We start from the raw sequence: 19626 nt of genomic DNA, 5'->3' as shown, positions 1-19626 counted from the left end.
CGGTGCACTCAAAATACACAAGTACTCGTCAATTGTTTTCAGGAACCTCAGACGTGTTGTGTACAGTGTAGCTACTCGGAATGTATCACTGAACGAACCAAATATCAGTGGAGCAAAACACAAACGCTCGACTGGACTGTAGCTGTTGTTTTCTACATTTGTTTTGTCTCTTTTCATGTTGTCATAATGTCCGACGAGGAAGAGGACTATATGTCTGATGCTTTTCTCAGTCAAATGTAAGTGTTTTGTGTGTCTAATGTCCTTATTTAAAACCCGGGGGTGTCGAAATTGTTGCATTGGTAACCGTGATGCCGAGTTTTCTCCAGTGGTGTCAGCTGTGAAAATATAGAAGAATAACTCGGTCTTTTCATATCCCAACTACTCTTCCAATGTTCCTCTGTCTGTCAGACAAGATGTGAAACCCGGAGTCAGCATGGTGAGGCGGGTAAAAGAAGCAATGAAGAAGGAGACGCAGCACGTGGAGAAGAACATCAAGAACCGCCAGAAGACTTACAAGGAGCAGGAAAAGGAAAGTCGAGAAGTGGCCTTACAGAGCTCCATCAGCAATGAGAATAAGGGATTTGCACTTCTGCAGAAAATGGGTTACAAAGCTGGTCAAGGCCTTGGGAGGCAGGGCAAGTGTCTGCTTTACTTTTTCTATTTGCCTTATTGTGTTAATGTTTTGCATTTCTGGCTGGTATTAATTTTAATCTGTGTTACCGCTACAGGAGCAGGCAGGGTTGATCCAATTCCTCTAAACATCAAAACAGGTGGGCAATGATATATATATATATATATATATATATATATATATATATATATATATATATATTTCTAATTTAAAGTGAATGCGGCAAAAAAATCCATTCCAATCACTGGCTTACCATGTCCTCTTCTGTGTTGAATCAGACCGAGGTGGCATTGGAATGGAAGAGGTGAAGAAAAGAAAAGCTGAGGAAGAACTTGAACATTATCGACAGAAAGTACGAGCCAAACAACAGAATGAGACCAGAACTCTGGAAGATTTTAGGTGAAGTTTGCAGCCGGCTGTGAGATGCACTGTGCCAAATGTGTCACGGTCTCTGTGTGCAATCATGGGCTTTTTGATTCCAGGTCAAGAGTAAGGACGGAGAGAGAGGAGCGTAAGATTGAGGGAGATCTCAGAAGGAGTCAGCGAGCCTGTGAGCAGCTTGACAGTCAGAAGGTTGGTAGATTTGTGACAATAGCAGCGTTATCATGGTGCCCTGCAATGAGAATTTACAAACGCATACCGGGAATATGACCACAGATTAATACAGAAGAGAGACCAAGATCATAGTTTTGCTGTGAATTCTCTTTTCATTTCAGAGCATCACTATTCCCAGAGAAGACTGGTACTGGCCGAAAGCAGACGTTGATGAAGAGGAAGATAGTAATGAGGAGGAGGAGGAGAAGGAAGAGGAGGAAGAGGAGATTGTGGAATTAACAGTTAGTATTCAGTTAAGCCTGTTTTTAAGTATATAATGTATTTCTCTCCTACCATGTTATTATGATTATTATACAATAACACATGCTACAAGTATGTCATCTTTATAGTAATGTTTGATTCACATTTTGCTAGACATGAATTTTGTCATTATTTTAAGGACAGAGACTTGTTGCTAGTTTTAGTTTCAAAGTGCATAATTCTGTGTGTATGTTATATACAGTGTACTGGCATAACATGCAAGAAATTTATTAAGTAGAAGTTGCTCATGATTAATCCAGTATAAGATCAGAAATATATTTGATATGTGTGTCTCTATTACAGTCTTTTGACAAACTGCAAATCTTGACATCCTATTTGAGAGGAGTCCATTTTTACTGCATATGGTGTGGGACCACTTATAATGGTAAGAGTGATGATAGTTTTATTGCCTTTGCTAATATATATATATGTGTGTGTGTGTGTGTGTGTGTGTGTGTGTGTGTGTGTGTGTGTGTGTGTGTGTGTGTGTGTGTGTGTGTGTGTGTGTGTGTGTGTGTGTGTGTGTGTGTGTGTATATATTGAATATTTTTTTCACTTCTTTACAGATGAAGAGGACTTGTGTTCTAATTGTCCCGGGGATACAGCAGCAGACCATGAATGAACTTCATTTTTTTTACATGTGCTGTAGTTCTTGGTGAAATCACAGTCACAAACCTTTGACCATGTAAACAATATATTTTTGAGTGAGTATTTATATTTTGAAAAGATCCACTGTGTTTTCATTAGATGTTTTAAGACTTCTACCTTGTTAATTTACTGTTTTAGTTTACCAACTTAAAATGCTTTAAATGCAAATAAATTGCTTTGGGTTTGAATCATTATACCTGCAAACTCCGAGGTAGCTGTGAGTTCACGAGTTTTATTTTTTTTTAATTATTGTTATTATTTATCCTCCACCGTCACAGAAGTCCCCACATTTGAAGGAGCCGGATGTGGGTCTGAGTGAGATCGCATCCACTGCACGGCCTCCTACACCTGCAGCCATGCACCGTATTGAATTATAACCATAGATATATGATATAATGTGTGTCTATGCTTATAACTGACAATGAATTCTGCCTTTTTGCCAGTTTGAAAGATTATACCTCACACATTTGATAACGCTAATAACTGAGTTTCTTTCACGTGACCCGAGCCAAGGGTTTTGTCTCACTTGCACAATGGTTTTTTTATTTATTATTTCAAGTTCAAATTGTGTTAACTACAGCTCCCATGAGTCGTACTTGCACGTTCAGTAGTTAAACTTGTTTGGGAACTGAAGTAGTTGACTTGTTGAACGCTAAAAATAATGATTTGAAGAACAGGCTTGGCACACCTTTAGTTAATACAACACACATCTCGAGGAACCAACGAAAGCAAACAAACGTTTAAGCGTTGCACGTTAATTAAAAACATCCGCAAAAACAATGACTGGATAAACTATCAGTAACACCGTGTAGCGAGTTGAAGGCCACTAAGAGACAACTCGAGCAACAACAAAAAAAATGTCGTCACTTTAATTTCGGACGCCATTTGAAGGCACCACGTTCTGTGACGTGGACAAAACGAAACCGACGGAACCGAAAGTATCAGTCGGACGCAGGCGAGGAGGCAGAACGACATGAGCACGGGACGCAATGTAAGCTCGATATGATTTGATCTTGGAAAAAACGGCTTGGTTAAAATCATAATGGCAACGGGAAACTACGTGGTTCAACTGAACGAGTACGCGCAGAAGAATGGCTTGGAGCGGAGATTTGAAGACGTTGGATCGGATGGACCCGACCACATCAGGACGTGAGTTTCAGCAAATGTGTGTGTGAACCGAAGAGGCCACACGAGACTGACTCCTATTAGAGGCTGTTACCTGCGCGGTATTGACATGGCACAGCACCGCCACCTCCCGGCAGAGAGCGTCTTTGTTTCGCGTACATACGTGCACACGTGATCTGCCAAATTAGACGTTTTAGTTTTGTAGAAATTATTGGAAGATAAACGAATTCTACTGCTCTCAGGCCGTCGACACCCTTTTCTCCACCATTACGACATTCAAACCACGCTACGTTAACATTCTCCCCCTTCAAACTTGAGTTGATATGTATTGTTTCCCGGTGACTCCCCTACTGTTGAATTGGGGGGCGCCAAATTAATTAAAGGAAATTAACGAATGTAAAAAAAGGAACATTTTTTTGTGTGTGTTTCACATATAATGCCAAGCAGAAGCCATTTAAGGTCACCTTCCTTATACACTGTATTCCTCATTCCTGCATAAAAGATTGTGGATGAAACTTGATTTTTTGAAACCTGACCCTAACGAGCCCTAACCAGTAAAGTTGTGTTATGAAAAAGAGCTTTTTTGAAACCAATAACCGACTCAGTTGTTGTACTGACACTAGTATTTTTTTAATTGTAATACATGTATATTATCCACATATAACAAAACTAATGACTTAACGCCAGAATTTCAACCTCCCTGGTTTACTGACGAGGGCCTAATGGGGTCCAAGTCCAACACTATGTCCAAGCTATTAACTCCACCTTTGTGGACATTAATCAAGTAGGCAGGATTCATGTCTTTGTAACACAACCGCCATCACTCTAGCATCATATTGTTGTTCAACAAAGGTCCTGATTTCTCCTCAGATTTACTGTGAGAGCAATCGTGAATGGCAAGGAGTATCCCGCTGGCGTGGGTAAGAACAAGAAGGAGGCCAAACAGAACGCTGCTAAAAACGCCCTGAGATGCCTGTCTGAGGAGGAGGAGCACGCTGATCGTGTAAGAATTCATATTCTGCTTTATTTATGTGGCAAGCTTTGTATTAACCAAAGTAAAGAAGACAAACTTACGTTGCCCTTGTCCTTCATGGACGTGTATTGTTCTCTTAACAGACTGAAAATGCATTGGAAGCCTCCAATGCAGCCTCTCATCAGACAAGTATCAGGAACTATGTATGTTGGCTCAATGAACATGGTAACAAGAACAGGCTGCTCATAAAGCCGGTGGAGTCAACACGACTGGGACTAAATAATGTTTCACAGTAAGGCTCCACAATGCATCCACATTCCTTGTTAGTTGATTTTACACCAGTTAAGTAATAAATGCAATGTTTGTGTAACATTAGATGCTGTAGGTTTGAGGTGGGTGGTACGATGTACCCAGTGGGCTATGGGAAAACAAAGAAGGAAGCCAAGGAGGAAGCGGCAAAACTTGCATATCGTGAGATATGTGGCAGTAAAACTACAGAGGTAAGTAGTAATACTTACAGTAAATTCTACAAGGCCAAATTTAAGTCGTAAAAAAAAATGGAAAGTTTCCTGTTTACAATTGTAATATTTTCAAGAGTGTTCAGGTAGATTTTTTTTTTAATGTTTGCCACACTCCATCATGAAATCCTATTTAAATTCACACTTTTTTATTTGTAAGACTACAGATGAGAAATATGGCCGCACCTCAAGTCCGCAAAAAGATGAATCGGGACCAAATGTGTCAGAAGTCTGGTGAGCAAAAAACGTGGCAATGTATTGTTTCATTTCAATTCTGTTTGGCTCTGATAATACTTTGATTTGTGTATATGTCTTGGTATTACAGTGATATGACAACGAGCCCAAGTGGAACAACAGTGTCAAAGACAGAAAGTGAAAATTTCATTGGAATTATCAACCAGTTCTGTCAGGAAAAAAAGGTCTCCCATGATTACATCTTAGAAAAAAGACATGGTCAACCACATAGCCCCCAGTGAGTACGACTTAACATCTGTAACCTCTGAATAGACTCTATAGACTCTATATGACACCTCTTGATAGATGTGAGGGAGAAAAATAAACCAAATAATCTTATATTTCCTCTTTCTCAACACAGTTTTTTCTACAGATTAGTGATCAACAAGAAGGAATACCCTGTGGGTGAGGGTAAGAATGTCAAGGAAGCCAAACAAAAGGCAGCTCAACTGGCCTGGTCTGCTCTTAAAGAGCAGTCAGACTGGGACAGTAAGGTATTGATTTATTTATTTTTGTTTTAATATGATAGTTAATGGTTTTATGACATTTCTCCAGAGGCTCTCCACTGCAATCTGGTGAAGCAAAAACACTTCAAGTTGGGCTTTACCATTATTACCCATGTTGCCTATTGTAACTGTCATTTTGCATACTACACTTACCATAGTTATACGATGCAGATGTCGATCATAATGACCGACATGGTCAAAGGGTGCAGATTGATGAATTTATTTCCATTCTTTTTTTTTGTGCATTTTTATGCTTCCACGACAGACGTGCAAATCACTTTGTCTGTCCGTACGTCCCACTCTTGTCAACATGATATCTCAAAAATGCTGTGAGGGAAGTTCTTCAAATTTGCTACAAAAGTTTACTTGGATGAGTGGATTAGATTTTGGTGGTCAAAGGTCAAGGTCACTGTAACTCAGTAATTCATACACGTATTATGACAAACTAAATGCCTTTTATTGAATTCCTTCAAAGTCCTCACAACATTGAGTACATGGGTCTGGGCAGACATTGATCTAAACTGCACCTTTATTGGACTGACAGTATTAATTACTACAACACAGTTTACTGTGTAACAGCCAAACACTTCCTCTGTCCTGTCAGGTGACTGAGTCCAATGATGGTGCAGCATCCAGGCTGCTCACACTACCAAGCACACCGTAAGGCGCTGCTGACTTAGGAGTACAACATATGACAAAGTTTAATGTTGAGTAATAGCTGTCAATCATTCTGTATCCACGCTCCAATGTATATGGTTCTTCATCGTTGTAAATAATATGTGTTGTCCCCAAGGGAGTCCCGTGATGCACAGTCAAAAAGCATGCCAACATTTTCCAGTGACTCAGCTGTTTTCACCAATTCTTCCAAGGATCAGGTCTGTCAATTCCTATGTAATCCTCTGATACTGCCATGGTTCCTTAAGTTTGTAACAAGTTAAAGTCTCGAAGGTTAGTTTGATTTCACTTTTTTAGTCAAATAACTGGCCTTCACTATTCCTGTGATTAATAGAATACCAGAATAGTAATCCACGAGGGTTGTATGTTATTTGATGAGCACAAACCAGGACACAATTAGAGCTGCAGCCGTTAATTGGTAAATCGAATAGTAATCAACTAATTGGTCCATGTAATATTAATGAAAAAAAAGTCAAAATTCTATCATTTCAGCTTAAATATGAATATTCTCTGGTTTATTTGTTCCTCTATGACAGTAAACTAAATATCTTAAGTGTGTGGATAAAACAAAACATCATCTTGGGGTTTGGGAAACACTATCGACATTTTTCACCACTTTATGGACTAAACAAATAATCGATTAATCGAGAAAATAATCCCCAGATGAATCGGCAATGAAAATAAACGTTAATTTACTTCTCTGAGGAGGACTTTGTGCCTCATTCCCTTATGTAATTTATTCTGCACACTATATAATTGACCATATTTTCCCACTTATCATTACAAAGGATCAAAGTCCTGATGTGAAGCCTAAAATAAGGTAAGTCATCTACTGTAAAGATGCAGCACATATTTTACATGATGTCATTGCCCATTATTATTGGGGTTTTCTTTCTGTCTTTGTAGACTTGCAGCAAATTTCAAAAATGCCTGCAGACAAAGCAAAGAGGTAAAGTAAGAAGATACTAACTATGCCAGTTTATTTTGATTCATGGTTAACATTTTAATCTCTATATCATGACTTCATTTTATTCATCAAGGAAGTTGTCAATTTCAAAAGCAAGAATAAAGGAAGTAGTCTGAGTGAGAAAACAACAACCCAGTCGGTGCTGTCAAGGTATGGAAAATGAAAATATTAAATTGTAATAACAGCATGTTTTCAGTTATAAATTACCTTTTACTGTGTGTATTGTCTATTTATATATTGTCAGAAAGGCATTTTTATGCCTCAATATAACTTGTGTTTATCTCAGGTTTACATCAGATTTTGACTTGATAGTACCTCTCGGCAAAGGAGCCTTTGGTCATGTTTTCAAGGCAAAAGAAAAACTGCTGGATAAGTATTGTGCTGTGAAGATTGTCCGCTGTAAAGAGTGAGTCAAGCATTTTTTCTAAATGATCCTAGCATGGTGTTTTAATGAGAAAAAAAATGATGGATGCAGTGCGAAATACATTTGAATTCAAACGTTTTACTAAATAAGCCATGTACATGTACTCTGTAGGATCCATAAAGCTCTACGAGAGGTGAAAGCATTATCAGACCTCCAACACTGCAATATTGTTCGGTACTACACATGTTGGATGGAGGATTCAGGGTACCAAAGGGACAGTACAGCTGACGGTAGCAGTGCTTCACAGTAAGTCTTTTCCACGTTATAAAAATCCCTAGGTTACTGTACTTATTCAGTTATGTTATCGAAAAGGGTCAATTAAAAGTAAGTCTTACTTTCCAGGTCAACCAGGGGTTCATCTGTGAACTACCTGTATATTCAGATGGAGTTGTGTGACACCAGAACACTCAGAGTATGGATAGATGAGAAAAACACTGCTGATGTGAAAACATCTTTGCGAGACTCCAAGAGACGAGAGGAGAGTCTAACCATTGCTGAGCAAATTGTCAGTGGAGTGGATTACATTCACTCCAAGAGGCTCATTCACAGAGACCTGAAGGTGAGACCAAGTGGATAGAATCCTAACTTGTTACATCACATCCCTCCAGGAGCTACATCTTTGTGTTGTTTATCTCTTCCTTTTGGTTAGCCTGCCAACATCATGTTCGGAGACGAGGGGAAAGTGAAGATTGGAGACTTTGGTCTGGTCACTGCTGAGAATGATGACGATGCTGAGAACCTGATTGAGAGAACAGTGTACAAAGGAACCCCATGTTACATGGCTCCTGAGCAGGTGAGATAGTCTATGTGGGCATTATTGGATATTGAACGTATTTTATGGAGATTTTAACAAGCAGATGTGCCGTGAAGCTAAAGAGACATTTATTAATACTGTGAATCTTGTTAATGGCAGAAGAGCGGGATCGTTTACGACCGAAAAGTGGACATATTTGCTTTGGGGTTGATATGTTTTGAACTTCTTTGGAACCTGTCTGAAGAGAGGAAAGAGGTGAGTTGCTCAGAGACACAATATGCTACATACACTACACATATAACTGGCCTGAACTAGCCCAGAGCCCCCAGTCGATTGTGCTCGGTGGCCATTTCAGTAAAGTTCATTCAAACAAGATGGCTGCATCCTCTGTGTAGGCAATCCTATTATCAGATTATCGGATCGGATTGCAGCCACTGGACCACTATGGAGCTACAGCAAATCGCTGGAAGATGCAGACAATATTGTCTGTCTATTCTGGGGGGAAGTTCACTTTTATATCAAATTGAAGTCTCAAGACTGCAGTTTGTAGCCACAGTATATAAATTCCTACTCTAGCAATATCAAAATCAGCTCACTAAAGTTTGTAAAGAGTTTTGTGAAAGCAGCTGTAAGGTACATCAAAACATGGAACTGCTCCCACTCTAAGACAGCTGACCAAAAATTTGTGAAATTACAGAATCCATCAGAGCCAGATGATTGATTGTTTTGGTGATAAATCAAGTGTTGTGACCCCCCCCCCCCCCCCCCCCCCCCCAACTGTACAACAAAATACAATCAATCTGGCAGAATTTGGCCCACTCATAATGATAATTAGTTGTGGAAAAACCCATTGAGGCTAAAATCAGGCCTCATCAGTACAGTGTATAACCAGCTTCAGGCCACTAAAGTGTGACAGCGAGCCATCGTGACCCTGAAACTGGAGCAGCTACATTGAATTCATTCAGCTGTCATTAATGTCATTATTTTTTTACTGTCCTATCATAGAGCATGATTTCTTGTTATCTCATCAAAGACATGTTCTTTCTCACTTTTATTGTTTTGGTGAATTGCAGATTTGGGACGATGCCAGAAAAAAGCAACTTCCTCAAAGATTTTCTCACATTTTTCACCAGGAGGTACAACTTACCTGATACATGAAACAGTATTTTCGAGCGTCAAACACTGGCAGCATTTATTGAATTTGTGGAGATAACAACAGCTTTTCATTTTGTTCTCTATCTTTTGCAGAACCAAATTATAAAGTCAATGCTGTGTTTGAAACCAGAAGACCGGCCTGAGGCTAGTAAACTGAAGAAGGACTTTGAGGAGTTCACTCAAACACTAACAACACCTAAAAACATGCATTGTGGCAGTATGACGGTCTAACCGTGAAAACGCAAATAGTCGTCACAAGCTTAATTTTTGAGTATTATGGGTTAGTAATCTTATTCCCAAGTGGCAACCCACTGTGACATCACCCAACTGCTATTTTTAAGTCTTGAGTTCAGCATTTTGGCCAGCACCATCTTGTTTTTTTTGAAACACGAAGTAACCATATTTGAAGGAGTGGGCGGTAGGTCTGACTGAGAGCCCATCCACTGCACGTCCACTTACACCTGCAACCATGCCTTTATTGGACTAGCCGTCAATTACACTGTATCCACGCTCCAATGTATACGGTGCTTTATTGTCTATGTTACTCTATATGAGACCAAAATTTACTAAATTAACATCATGCTGAATTGAAGAAGCTAGAAATTAGTGATTGAGATCATAAACTCCTCAGGAAAATGTTTACTGATGTTAGAAACCACCTGAGAAGTTGGGTCATTTTTCCAAAGACTACTTCTCATAGAAACTGACTTGTTTTTGCAACCAGTAGAGTCACCCTCTGCTGATCCTTCAAGATAAAACAGCTTTCAGGCACTTCCACATTGGCTTCACTTTTCGGACCTGGAGACTACGTCCACTTTGATATAGTCTATGAATATTCCATTAATACCTGGAGGTTTTTCGAATGCTAAGGGCAGCTTCTTTTTAGTAACTTTTTTTTTCATGAACTGATGTGTCATATTTTATCATGATTATGTAGTGTACGTGGTAATGTACTGACTTTCTTTCATCTTGAATTGCACCATTATTCGCTTTTAATAAATAATCATGACTTGGCTGTATAATAATTGTGATAACTGGAATTGAAATAAGGTACTCTTTGTTTGCAAATGGTCAAATGTGTTTATAGAATCCAATTTTCTGCGTGTGCACTCTGGGCGGATGGGGGCAGTGTTGTTGGCACAGCATTTGGCTAAAGACAATAAACCAGGAAATATCCTGAATAAGATCTGACTCCGTTCATGTGTCCTTCTGTTCTCATGAGCCTGCGATTACTTTTATTTAGTAAAGTAGTTGAAGATTCATTTAAGCAATAATACAGTGCTCACACTCGCCAGTGTTGCACAATACCGGACATTCGCGTTTCAGTTTCATTTCGCTCAGACGTTTCTGGAGAAACCGAAACTCAGCGGATGCGCATTTACGCATGTCGGATGCGCATTTACGCATGTCCGCGTCAGTCGGGACGAAGCGGTGTCGAGCACAGAAGGAAGCCGGTCGACACTTTCAAATGGAATCTAGAAACTTCGTGTCTGATCTGCACGAGTACGCGCGGAGGAGCGGCGCTGAAGCTGTTTATGAAGACCTTGGCTCCGGGGGACCTGACCATGACAAGACGTAAGTTATGTTGCGCATCTTATTTGGGTGGTGCCCACAGACGAGCAGCTCGTCGTCAACACGTCCCAGGAGGAGGCTCGGCAGGCTAAATCATGAAACAGCTAGAGTATGATGACAGCTGTAGGTCTGTCAGAGGCTTTATTTCATTATTATTACAAGACATAACAGGGACATGTTCTCTCTCCATACACGTCAATGTGCCATTTGACTGCACCAGATGTGACGGCTGCAGGCCGCCTCTGCATCACCCTGACGTGATGCAGAGGCGGCCTGCAGGAGGTTGACGCAAATCTTCATTTGTCAAGTGACTGAGCTGTAAACAGGTAAGTGTGAGTGGAGGTATGAAGTGGCACAAACGTGGAAAGACTTGAGCTGCCTGCTGGTTTGTCAAAGTTTCCGTTGTTCCCACATTGTAGGGAGTCTGTCTCTCAGTCTTCTTCAACCGCCTTGCTGTCATACAGACATACAGTAGGGTAAGACAGTAGGCGACATGAAACAGTGATAATAGACAGTCAAAACAAACACTGATGTCAAAAAGATGTAAATCTATGGTGCAGAATAGGTAAAGATAAACTACAACTAGAAAATTGTCAATCGTCAATGCATTAGTAAAAAAATAAAGCACTGTTGGCGGTGTCCATATCAATTGTTGACCTATTCCTTTTTAAGATTTCTATTGACGTAGCGATAAAAAAAAGAATTCTATTCAAACCGCTGTTTTAAACCTCCTCCCTGATGGCAACAGCTGTTACTCAGTGTTTAGCACGAGATGGGTTGTTAATAATCATCATCATCATCATCATGATAATAATAACGTTGATTAAGACAGGGCCCTTCAAGGTACCCATGGCTACTTTAGGGAGTTTATGGTTAACAAAAAAGTTTATAAATGAAATAAAAATACAACAAAACAAGCACAGAAATTATAATAAAGATAATTATAGGAGTGCTCGCTGGAGATAATTTAATCAAGTGGCCGACAGCCTTTGTGAACAGGTGGGTGTCAAGGAGTGTTTTAAAAGTGTAGAGAGGTGGGACCTTGTGGGTCTCTCCCAGGAGATAGTTCCAGGGGGTGTGGGCTGAAGGATGCTGGACTCAGCCTTTAAATAAGAGTATAACTGAACAAGGCTTTAGTGTGTGAATATCCTGGAGGAGTCCCATGTCCCATTGTCACAACATAGAAGATGAGTCCAAATAATACTTCCTGGCTGGAGGTGGTATAACTCGTGCAGACGTGTGTCATTTTAAACCATTTCCCACCAACGTTTCAGGTCAACTTTGCTGTATGACGATGATGAAGATCTGCCGATTCCTCCACAGATTCACGCAGAGGGTAGTCCTTAACGGTAAAGTCTATCCCGAAGCTGTCGGGAAGACCAAGAAGAAAGCCAAGCAAAATGCGGCTGAAAACGCCCTGAACAGCTTGCTGTCGAACAAACCTGTCTGGTGAGTATATCACAATGGCAATGTATGGTTTAATTCTGATGTCTCCATTGATGTGAAAGGCTACTTTTTTTATTACAGTGAAGAGACAAGAAGCCAGAGTGTGAACTCCAAAGACAACAGCTTTGCGAGCTTTACAGATGTCAGGGCGCGTGTCAACAACTACTGTCAGAAAAATAACGTCTCCCATTATTACATCTCAGTGAAAAGATGCGGTCAACCACATATCCCACAGTGAGTACGACTGAACATCTGTAACCTCTGCATTGACTCTATAGACAGTAGATGAAAACTTCTGATAAATACGAGAGAAATCTTAACACAAAGACTTCAATATTTATTCCGTGCCTACACAGATTTTTCTACAAATTGGTGATCGACGACAAGGAATACCCAGTGGGTGAGGGTAAGACTGTCAAGGAAGCCAAACAGAATGCAGCTCAGCTGGCATGGCCTGCTCTTCAAGGGCAGTCAAATCATCCCCCACCTATGTTGTCATCACCGTCAACTTCACTGTAAGCTCCTATTGACATTAGTACAGTAGGAGTGCAAATTATAGTTAAATACTATAACTATACAGTATCCAAATGTACTAAGAATTGTCAGTACTATTGGTATATCACAATATTCTAAGAAATCTGTGCTGACAGTATGTCTGTCATTGTATCCTGCTAGGGACTCCAGTGAATCGTCACAACAAAGTGTGCCGATGAGTAGAAGTGATTCCATAGTATTCACTGATTCATCAAACCCTCTCAAGTCTCAGGTCCGTTCTCTCATTAAAAATAAAAGGCTGTAGTAGACAAGGCAATAGTTCACTCTCACTCAAGGAGTGCTCTATACAGTAACAGGGCAAGTAGAGAGAGAGAGAGAGAGAGACAGTTTACCTCAGACTGTAGTTAATAATACTTGCTTACCCTAATAGTGGTGGCAGTAGATTTGAAGACAAGCCACTTTTTCATTTCTGTGATTTACCGTGATGAAAGATTAAATGTTTCCCACTCAGCTGAAATACAATATGAACTAATTCATTTAATCTGATACCCTTCCTTTTCTGTTGAGCATGTACACTCTAACGCTTTCTTTGTGCACTGTAGGCTTCCTTAAGTTCGGCTGTGTCTGAAAATGATGCACCAGCCAGTTTGTCACCACCATCAACACAGTAAGTGTCATCAATGACTCTGGTATTAAAGCAGATTGTAGAGCTTCTCGTACATGAAGCTGAAGGCTGCTCATGTTTCTCATTGTTTTCTTTAAGAGAGTCTGTTGAGCCATCGTCACTAAGCATGGCAAGTACAAGTGACTGGGGAGTATTCACAGATTCATCCAACCCAAAGAAGGATCAGGTCTGTTCTTTCTCTCATAACCTGTGGCGGTCTAGACAGGGAAATGCAACACAAATGACCAATTGTGATCTCAGCCCATCTATGGAGGGAATTTCCTCTAATAGGCACAAGTACCTAATTCTAATTCTTAGAAATTGAGTTGTTTGGGTTTTTTTTCTTTTCAAATTTTAAATCCATATCTCAAACTTACTTTATTCTCTAAGGTTGCTGTCAAAAACAAGAGTATGGGAAATAGTGTGAGTAATACATCAACCCAATCAAGGTATGACAAAAGGGTAATGTAATGCAGAATTGTAACAGTTTCCTCTTAATTTACGCACAGTCATGTACAAGACATTATTGTGTTGTTGTTTTTTTACCCTGATGCGTAGCAAATTTGTATATCTCTACAGATTTACATCAGAGTTTGATTCAATATCGTGTCTTGGGTACGGAGGCTTTGGTCATGTGTACAAAGCTAGAGAAAAACTGTTGGACAAGTATTATGCCGTCAAGGTTGTCCATGATAGAGAGTAAGTCAAGTATGCAGTACCAGTTTTCAGTGCTCAGTGCAGCATATATTTATTCACATAAAATATATGATCAATATATATACAGATGCATTTCATTTAAATCTTCGATCAGAAAAGCTCTGCGAGAGGTGTTGGCATTATCAGACCTTCATCACCACAACATTGTAAGATACTACAATTGTTGGAGGGAGGAGACAGAATATGAGCACGACAGTCGCAGCACTTCTCAGTAAGTCTCATCCACTCATAATATGTTACTGTACATATTGTTCTTATTTTCCAAACATGAAGGTTTTACATTTCTCCATGTTTTTAGGTGGTCTGTCAGTAAATCGTCACAGTACCTCTACATTAAGATGGAATTATGTGACACCAAAACTCTTAAAGGCTGGATAAATGAGAGGAATGAGACAACTCCGCAAGAATCAAAGAGAAGAGTGGAAAGTGTAACCATCGCTCAACAAATAGTCAACGGAGTTGAATACATTCACGCCAAAAAACTCATCCACAGGGACCTTAAGGTCAGACAGTTCTTCCAATATCTTTAAATCACGCATAGATACCAACATGTAAGATTTGTGCCTCTCTATGAACAATCAATGTGTTTCTGTGTTCTGCCACTCTGATGAATGTTGATTGCTGTCAGAACAGTACATGTCTGAGAGCAGCTTCGTCCTTGCACATTATGTATTGCAACAGATCATATCATTATTATCGTAACTAGACACAATTCAAGGAGCTTGATGTTAAGTAGTTTTAATTGCTGCTATTTCTTTTCAATGGATAGCCTGCCAACGTCATGTTTGGACGAGACGGAGAAGTGAAGATTGGAGACTTTGGTCTGGTGACTGCAGAGGCTGATGACGAAAACAAGATGGAGAGAACTATCGAAACGGGAACCTTATCCTACATGGCCCCAGAACAAGTAAGATGGCATTAGATTCTCCTGTATTATTGTTTTTTAAAACATGTCCAATGCTCTCTCCAATCAGAAGTTCCCCTGTTCTTCTTATCATTAAAAAACAAACAGTACAGTGCAAAACATTTAGCCACCAAAAGTAAAGTGATGCTTTAAAAAATGATGTCATGATTGTTTTAATTATCAGTTAGTGCAGTAAACAGAAAAAAAAAACACAACATCGAATTCAGTCGATGGTTTGACCACCCGTTGCCTTTAAATCAGCACCAGCTCTTCTAGTAACGCACAAACCCATCTAGATTTCAAATGCCTGTTAGATTTTTGTGGCATTGCTTGGACTGTGTGAGCAGAATAGAGCACGGGGACAGATGTAGGCATAAAAATGTTTAATGTCCAACAAGAGAGCAGTGAGTCGATGAGGAATTAAACGTAGGTCGGGGATTGTTTGATGGTTGGTTCCCAAAGTAGATGTACAGGCAGAGTTGCTATACAATAAGCAGTGGAGCATGCAGTGAGGGACGCAGGCTTTGAGCAGGTAAGTGGAGTCTCAGGAGCAAGAGCCAAACGAGGACGGGCAGACACAGAAAAACCTCACAATGTTTTGGAACGACGTCCTTCTGAAAGTATTAGAAAGACCACACTTTATGTTAAATATGATGGTATACTTATGAAATAACTTATGTAAATTCTGCATTTTGATGTCATTGCAGAAGAGTGAGAAGACCTATGACGGAAAGGTGGACATATTTGCTTTTGGGCTGATATACTTTGAACTCCTTTTGAAAGTCTCTTCTGGCCATGAAAGAGCAGAGGTGAGTCATTAATGCACAGAATGTTATAGTTTAAGTTTCACAAATGACTTGACATGAGACAGTTAATATATTACAAAGGCCAATGTCTGTTGTATACAAACAGGAAAGCAGCTAACTTTACACCAGGAGCTGATTTATTTTCAGTGGCAAAAGCTGTGTAAATAGCAGATATGATGGACCTTTATTGTTCCTCTAATTTAATCTTTTTTTGTATTTATTGGCCATGTCCAACGGAGCATTCTTTGAATTATTATTTTATCCCAAGCTAACTAACATGCTCTTTCATTCCTTTTGTCACTGCATAAACACCAGTTTTTTAGGGATGCCAGAAGTCAGAAGTTCCCCAAGGAGTTTACTTTTCCTCAAGAGGTAAATGTCAACATTCATCATCATAACTTATTCATTTGCCCTGAAAGACAGTCTGTCAGTGAGCCATGGTGGTCACCAACAGAGTATCAGGGACTATCACAGTCATCCATCCCTAAAGCCTCAAACCTCTACGTCAAAACAGAACTGTGACAGAAATATCAAGCATCACGCAGACCAGTGCTATGAAAACGAGTCAATCCAAAAGAAAATTCAGAAATGTTGCTGTATGACAGAAATGATCACGTTGTCAAGAGCTGTTGTTTTTTTTAATGTTTTTTACAGAAGCTAATAATCAAGCCAACACTGTGTGAGAGGCCAGAACACCGACCTGAAGCAAAAACACTGAAGGAAGAGCTGGAAAAGTGGGCTCAGGCGCTCAAGGAACCCAAAAATAAGCATCAGCAAAATGTAACAGTCTGACAGTCACAAGCGCTTGTTACAAGTTGTCAGAGGTTATGGATATAAGTTTCATCTAATGTCTGAGAGTCAAAGAAAAAACATGTTATACTGTTACAAAATGTATTTTTATTTTTAGGAAAATGGTCAATTATTGAACTTTTATAGCAATTTAACTTGAGATCTGTACATGATCTGCCTCATGTTAAACTAGTACATGCACACACATTCTCACATACCTGTTTGGGGCTCTGTGTTTTGCTCAAGGACACTTAAACATAAAAATCAATTGTATCCTGATTTTAAGAAGGGACCTTACATTAATCCACATCTTCGCTCTAAATCGCTGATAGACAACCCGCATCTTGTTGGCTGGAGTCTCTTTTTTTTTTAGATGCACCATAGTTGTTCTGTGTGATAACAAAACCTACCATGTCTGCTTGGTTAAGCACAAAACGTTATGTCCAACCGGATAGAATATTATATCATGCTATCATCATCATCATGCTACATGCAATCTAATGTTATAACCAATCATCAGTCTAAAATATGTTTGTCATTATATTTCATTTATTTCTTGACAACCATCTGGCGACCACCAGAGATTTTCTTGTGACACTGTTTAGGGTCGGGACCCCCAGGTTGAGAACCAATGTGGTAAATAATCATGCTGGGTAATTTCACTGTTGGGAAATGTATTGTGTTGTGTGAAACATAAAAATGATGTGCCTTTGCTTTGTATTGAATATCGTAAGGAGAAGAAATAAACCATTATGCTTAAACTTTATTTACAGCTTTTACTTTTTATACGTAGACGACTTGACAACTTTCTATATTTGATGAAGGTAACAATGTACCAGTAACACTTGCAGAGAAGACACAGTGTTGTGTTTTGGGACTATATATATATATATCGCCATCCAGGTGATAATAACTTTAATGTGGAGCATCAGGTTTGCCCACAGACCTGACTGTAGTTGTCTTTTGTAGTGTGAGCTGTAGGGGGAGCTGTGACTCTGCGCAGCTCAGACTGAGCATGGCTGCAGACTCCGGGCCTCAGCCTGTGGGTGAGAGAGGTTTATTCACAGTGAGAGGGCAAAAACCGAGGGAGCCGGGTGACATTTAATCATGCCTGCGGCGCCTGCCGGATGATTAGCATCTCTGTGGAAAACAACAGTAACAAGTGCAAAATGCAGGATCCCACACAATCACCTGGCCGATGCACACACAGTAACAAAAGCCCCCCCCCCCCCAATCAGCACAAATCAGCTCCTGTGGCTCAGTATGGTAACTCAACTCTCACCACACTGCAATGAGTCATAACATCAATCAGTCATGGCCCTGCCATTTATTACACTCCCTGTAAAAATTAGATGGTGACAGAAGCTGTAATGAGAGAAAAAATGCTGTAATGACGTTAAAACCGTACCCTCCTTATAGAGAACAAAGGATTTTTTTTAACATTACATACCGATATATCCCTCAGATCTTTGGATATTATTATTCCATTGTTATGACACATTTCACACCACACATCGTCATCATATCAATAATTCTAAAATTATGTTTTGATCAATGATTTGGTCAAAAATATTGATTAATGGATCTTTAGTGAGATGAGAAAAGAATAAAGTGGTCTGATATTTTATGTTAGTTTTAGCCAGCATGTAGAAACATTATACAGGTATTGCAGAGTTTTTCTCGAATAAATTAAGCCAATTTTTGTTGATGTATTAATTATTGTTCATTAGTAAATATTATTAGTTCACTTCCTCAATAATTACCAATAGTTGTCAGCCGACTTCCTTTTTTTTTACGTGAAGATGTCATTTAGGTATCATCTCATTCTTCCCCTGACATTAACACCACCAAAACAATGTACTCCCATTTTAGCAGTATCCCAGATATGAAACCTGGTGTGTTTCCAATCTTCCTCTGCCATCGCACTTGTTCCAACAGGGTTATTGGATGTATTGAGGTCACTTCCTCTGAGAGCAGTGTGGGCACTGAAGCAGCGCTCTAGTCAGTGGCCTGGACCGTGTAGCCCGGGGTAAAATGGACTCACCAGTCAGGAGCACAGCAGCGGAGTGTCTTCCCAAAGTCCCAGGGGTCGGAGCAAATGATTACTGTGTGTGCAGCCCCGTTGCAGAAGCATCAACCAGAGTTTGTTCTGCTCTGTGTGTTTTAGGAGTCAGCCTGGCTGCAAAGACAAAACAATCGACCCACCAGCAGACATCAAAAATGAAAATGACAGCTGAGGATACATGTGAGTTGTCAGATAGTGTTGTCATCTTCCCAGCCTGTACATATTTTTCAGAAGTTTTGGTTGTTAAGTTATAGCCCACTTAACCTCTGGTGAACTCCAGTTAACTGGAGCATGACCACATGCTGTGGCTCGCTGGAGGCCCCACTTGGCTCATACTCTGGACTTTCCACCTCTCCAGCACCACATCCTGCCACTGTCCGCTCCACTTAAGGGAAACTGTCCGTGCTGTCTAAAGGGCCACTGTAGCAGTCATTTTTGCACATTTCAACACATTTACTACAACTACTGGAAACTTCACATTCCTGAACGTCTCAGAGTTTGAGATCTTCTTTTTCCCCTAAGGCAGCATTATGGAATATCATGAATTCATATAAGTAAAATATTGTCCACACTTGCTATCTGGCGTCTTGTTGACTCATAATCTCAGTATTCCTAAAATCCTGGCGGTTGTCAAATCCTCGTTTACTCCAGATATGTTAATTGCACTCAGCTTGAGTGAAAAGTTGTGAAGCAAAAATGTTTG

At 39.9% G+C, this 19626-nt stretch overlaps 3 protein-coding genes across 5 annotated transcripts; all 3 read left to right on the top strand.

The window, feature by feature from the left end:
• Positions 1-74: 74 nt before the first annotated feature.
• On the top strand, positions 75-2355 carry gpatch11 (G patch domain containing 11). Its single transcript, XM_035605136.2, has 8 exons — positions 75-236; positions 409-635; positions 729-770; positions 910-1030; positions 1114-1204; positions 1348-1467; positions 1790-1871; positions 2053-2355. Exons 1-8 carry the CDS (start codon positions 187-189, stop codon positions 2106-2108), a joined length of 789 nt encoding a protein of 262 aa, XP_035461029.2. The 5' UTR covers positions 75-186; the 3' UTR covers positions 2109-2355.
• A 706-nt stretch (positions 2356-3061) lies between these two features.
• Positions 3062-10656, top strand: LOC118283304 (interferon-induced, double-stranded RNA-activated protein kinase). Its single transcript, XM_035605140.2, has 19 exons — positions 3062-3283; positions 4130-4262; positions 4376-4524; positions 4609-4732; positions 4911-4984; positions 5076-5222; positions 5346-5478; positions 6095-6150; positions 6284-6365; positions 6954-6985; positions 7072-7114; positions 7206-7282; positions 7419-7538; positions 7668-7802; positions 7899-8115; positions 8206-8349; positions 8470-8565; positions 9384-9446; positions 9559-10656. Exons 1-19 carry the CDS (start codon positions 3177-3179, stop codon positions 9694-9696), a joined length of 2070 nt encoding a protein of 689 aa, XP_035461033.2. The 5' UTR covers positions 3062-3176; the 3' UTR covers positions 9697-10656.
• Positions 10657-10841: 185 nt separating this feature from the next.
• LOC118283298 (interferon-induced, double-stranded RNA-activated protein kinase) lies at positions 10842-17624 on the top strand. 3 transcript variants are annotated; one of them, XM_035605132.2, is made up of 15 exons: positions 10842-11040; positions 12312-12486; positions 12565-12717; positions 12840-12998; positions 13159-13249; positions 13581-13645; positions 13742-13772; positions 14033-14091; positions 14222-14341; positions 14454-14570; positions 14658-14862; positions 15129-15266; positions 15971-16072; positions 16385-16441; positions 16724-17624. In XM_035605132.2, exons 1-15 carry the CDS (start codon positions 10857-10859, stop codon positions 16859-16861), a joined length of 1794 nt encoding a protein of 597 aa, XP_035461025.2. In that variant the 5' UTR covers positions 10842-10856; the 3' UTR covers positions 16862-17624. The 3 variants fall into 3 exon arrangements, with proteins under 3 accessions (XP_035461025.2, XP_035461024.2, XP_035461026.2); XM_035605131.2 differs by having other exon boundaries at positions 13742-13829; XM_035605133.2 differs by having other exon boundaries at positions 10856-11040; positions 12361-12486; positions 13742-13829.
• The last annotated feature ends 2002 nt before the right edge of the window (positions 17625-19626 follow it).

Source organism: Scophthalmus maximus, chromosome 10 (genome assembly GCF_022379125.1).
Source record: "Scophthalmus maximus strain ysfricsl-2021 chromosome 10, ASM2237912v1, whole genome shotgun sequence".
NCBI classification, from domain to species: Eukaryota; Metazoa; Chordata; class Actinopteri; order Pleuronectiformes; family Scophthalmidae; genus Scophthalmus; species Scophthalmus maximus.
The sequence above is the reverse complement of the archived record's forward strand: the minus strand, read 5'-3'. Positions and strand labels throughout refer to the sequence as shown.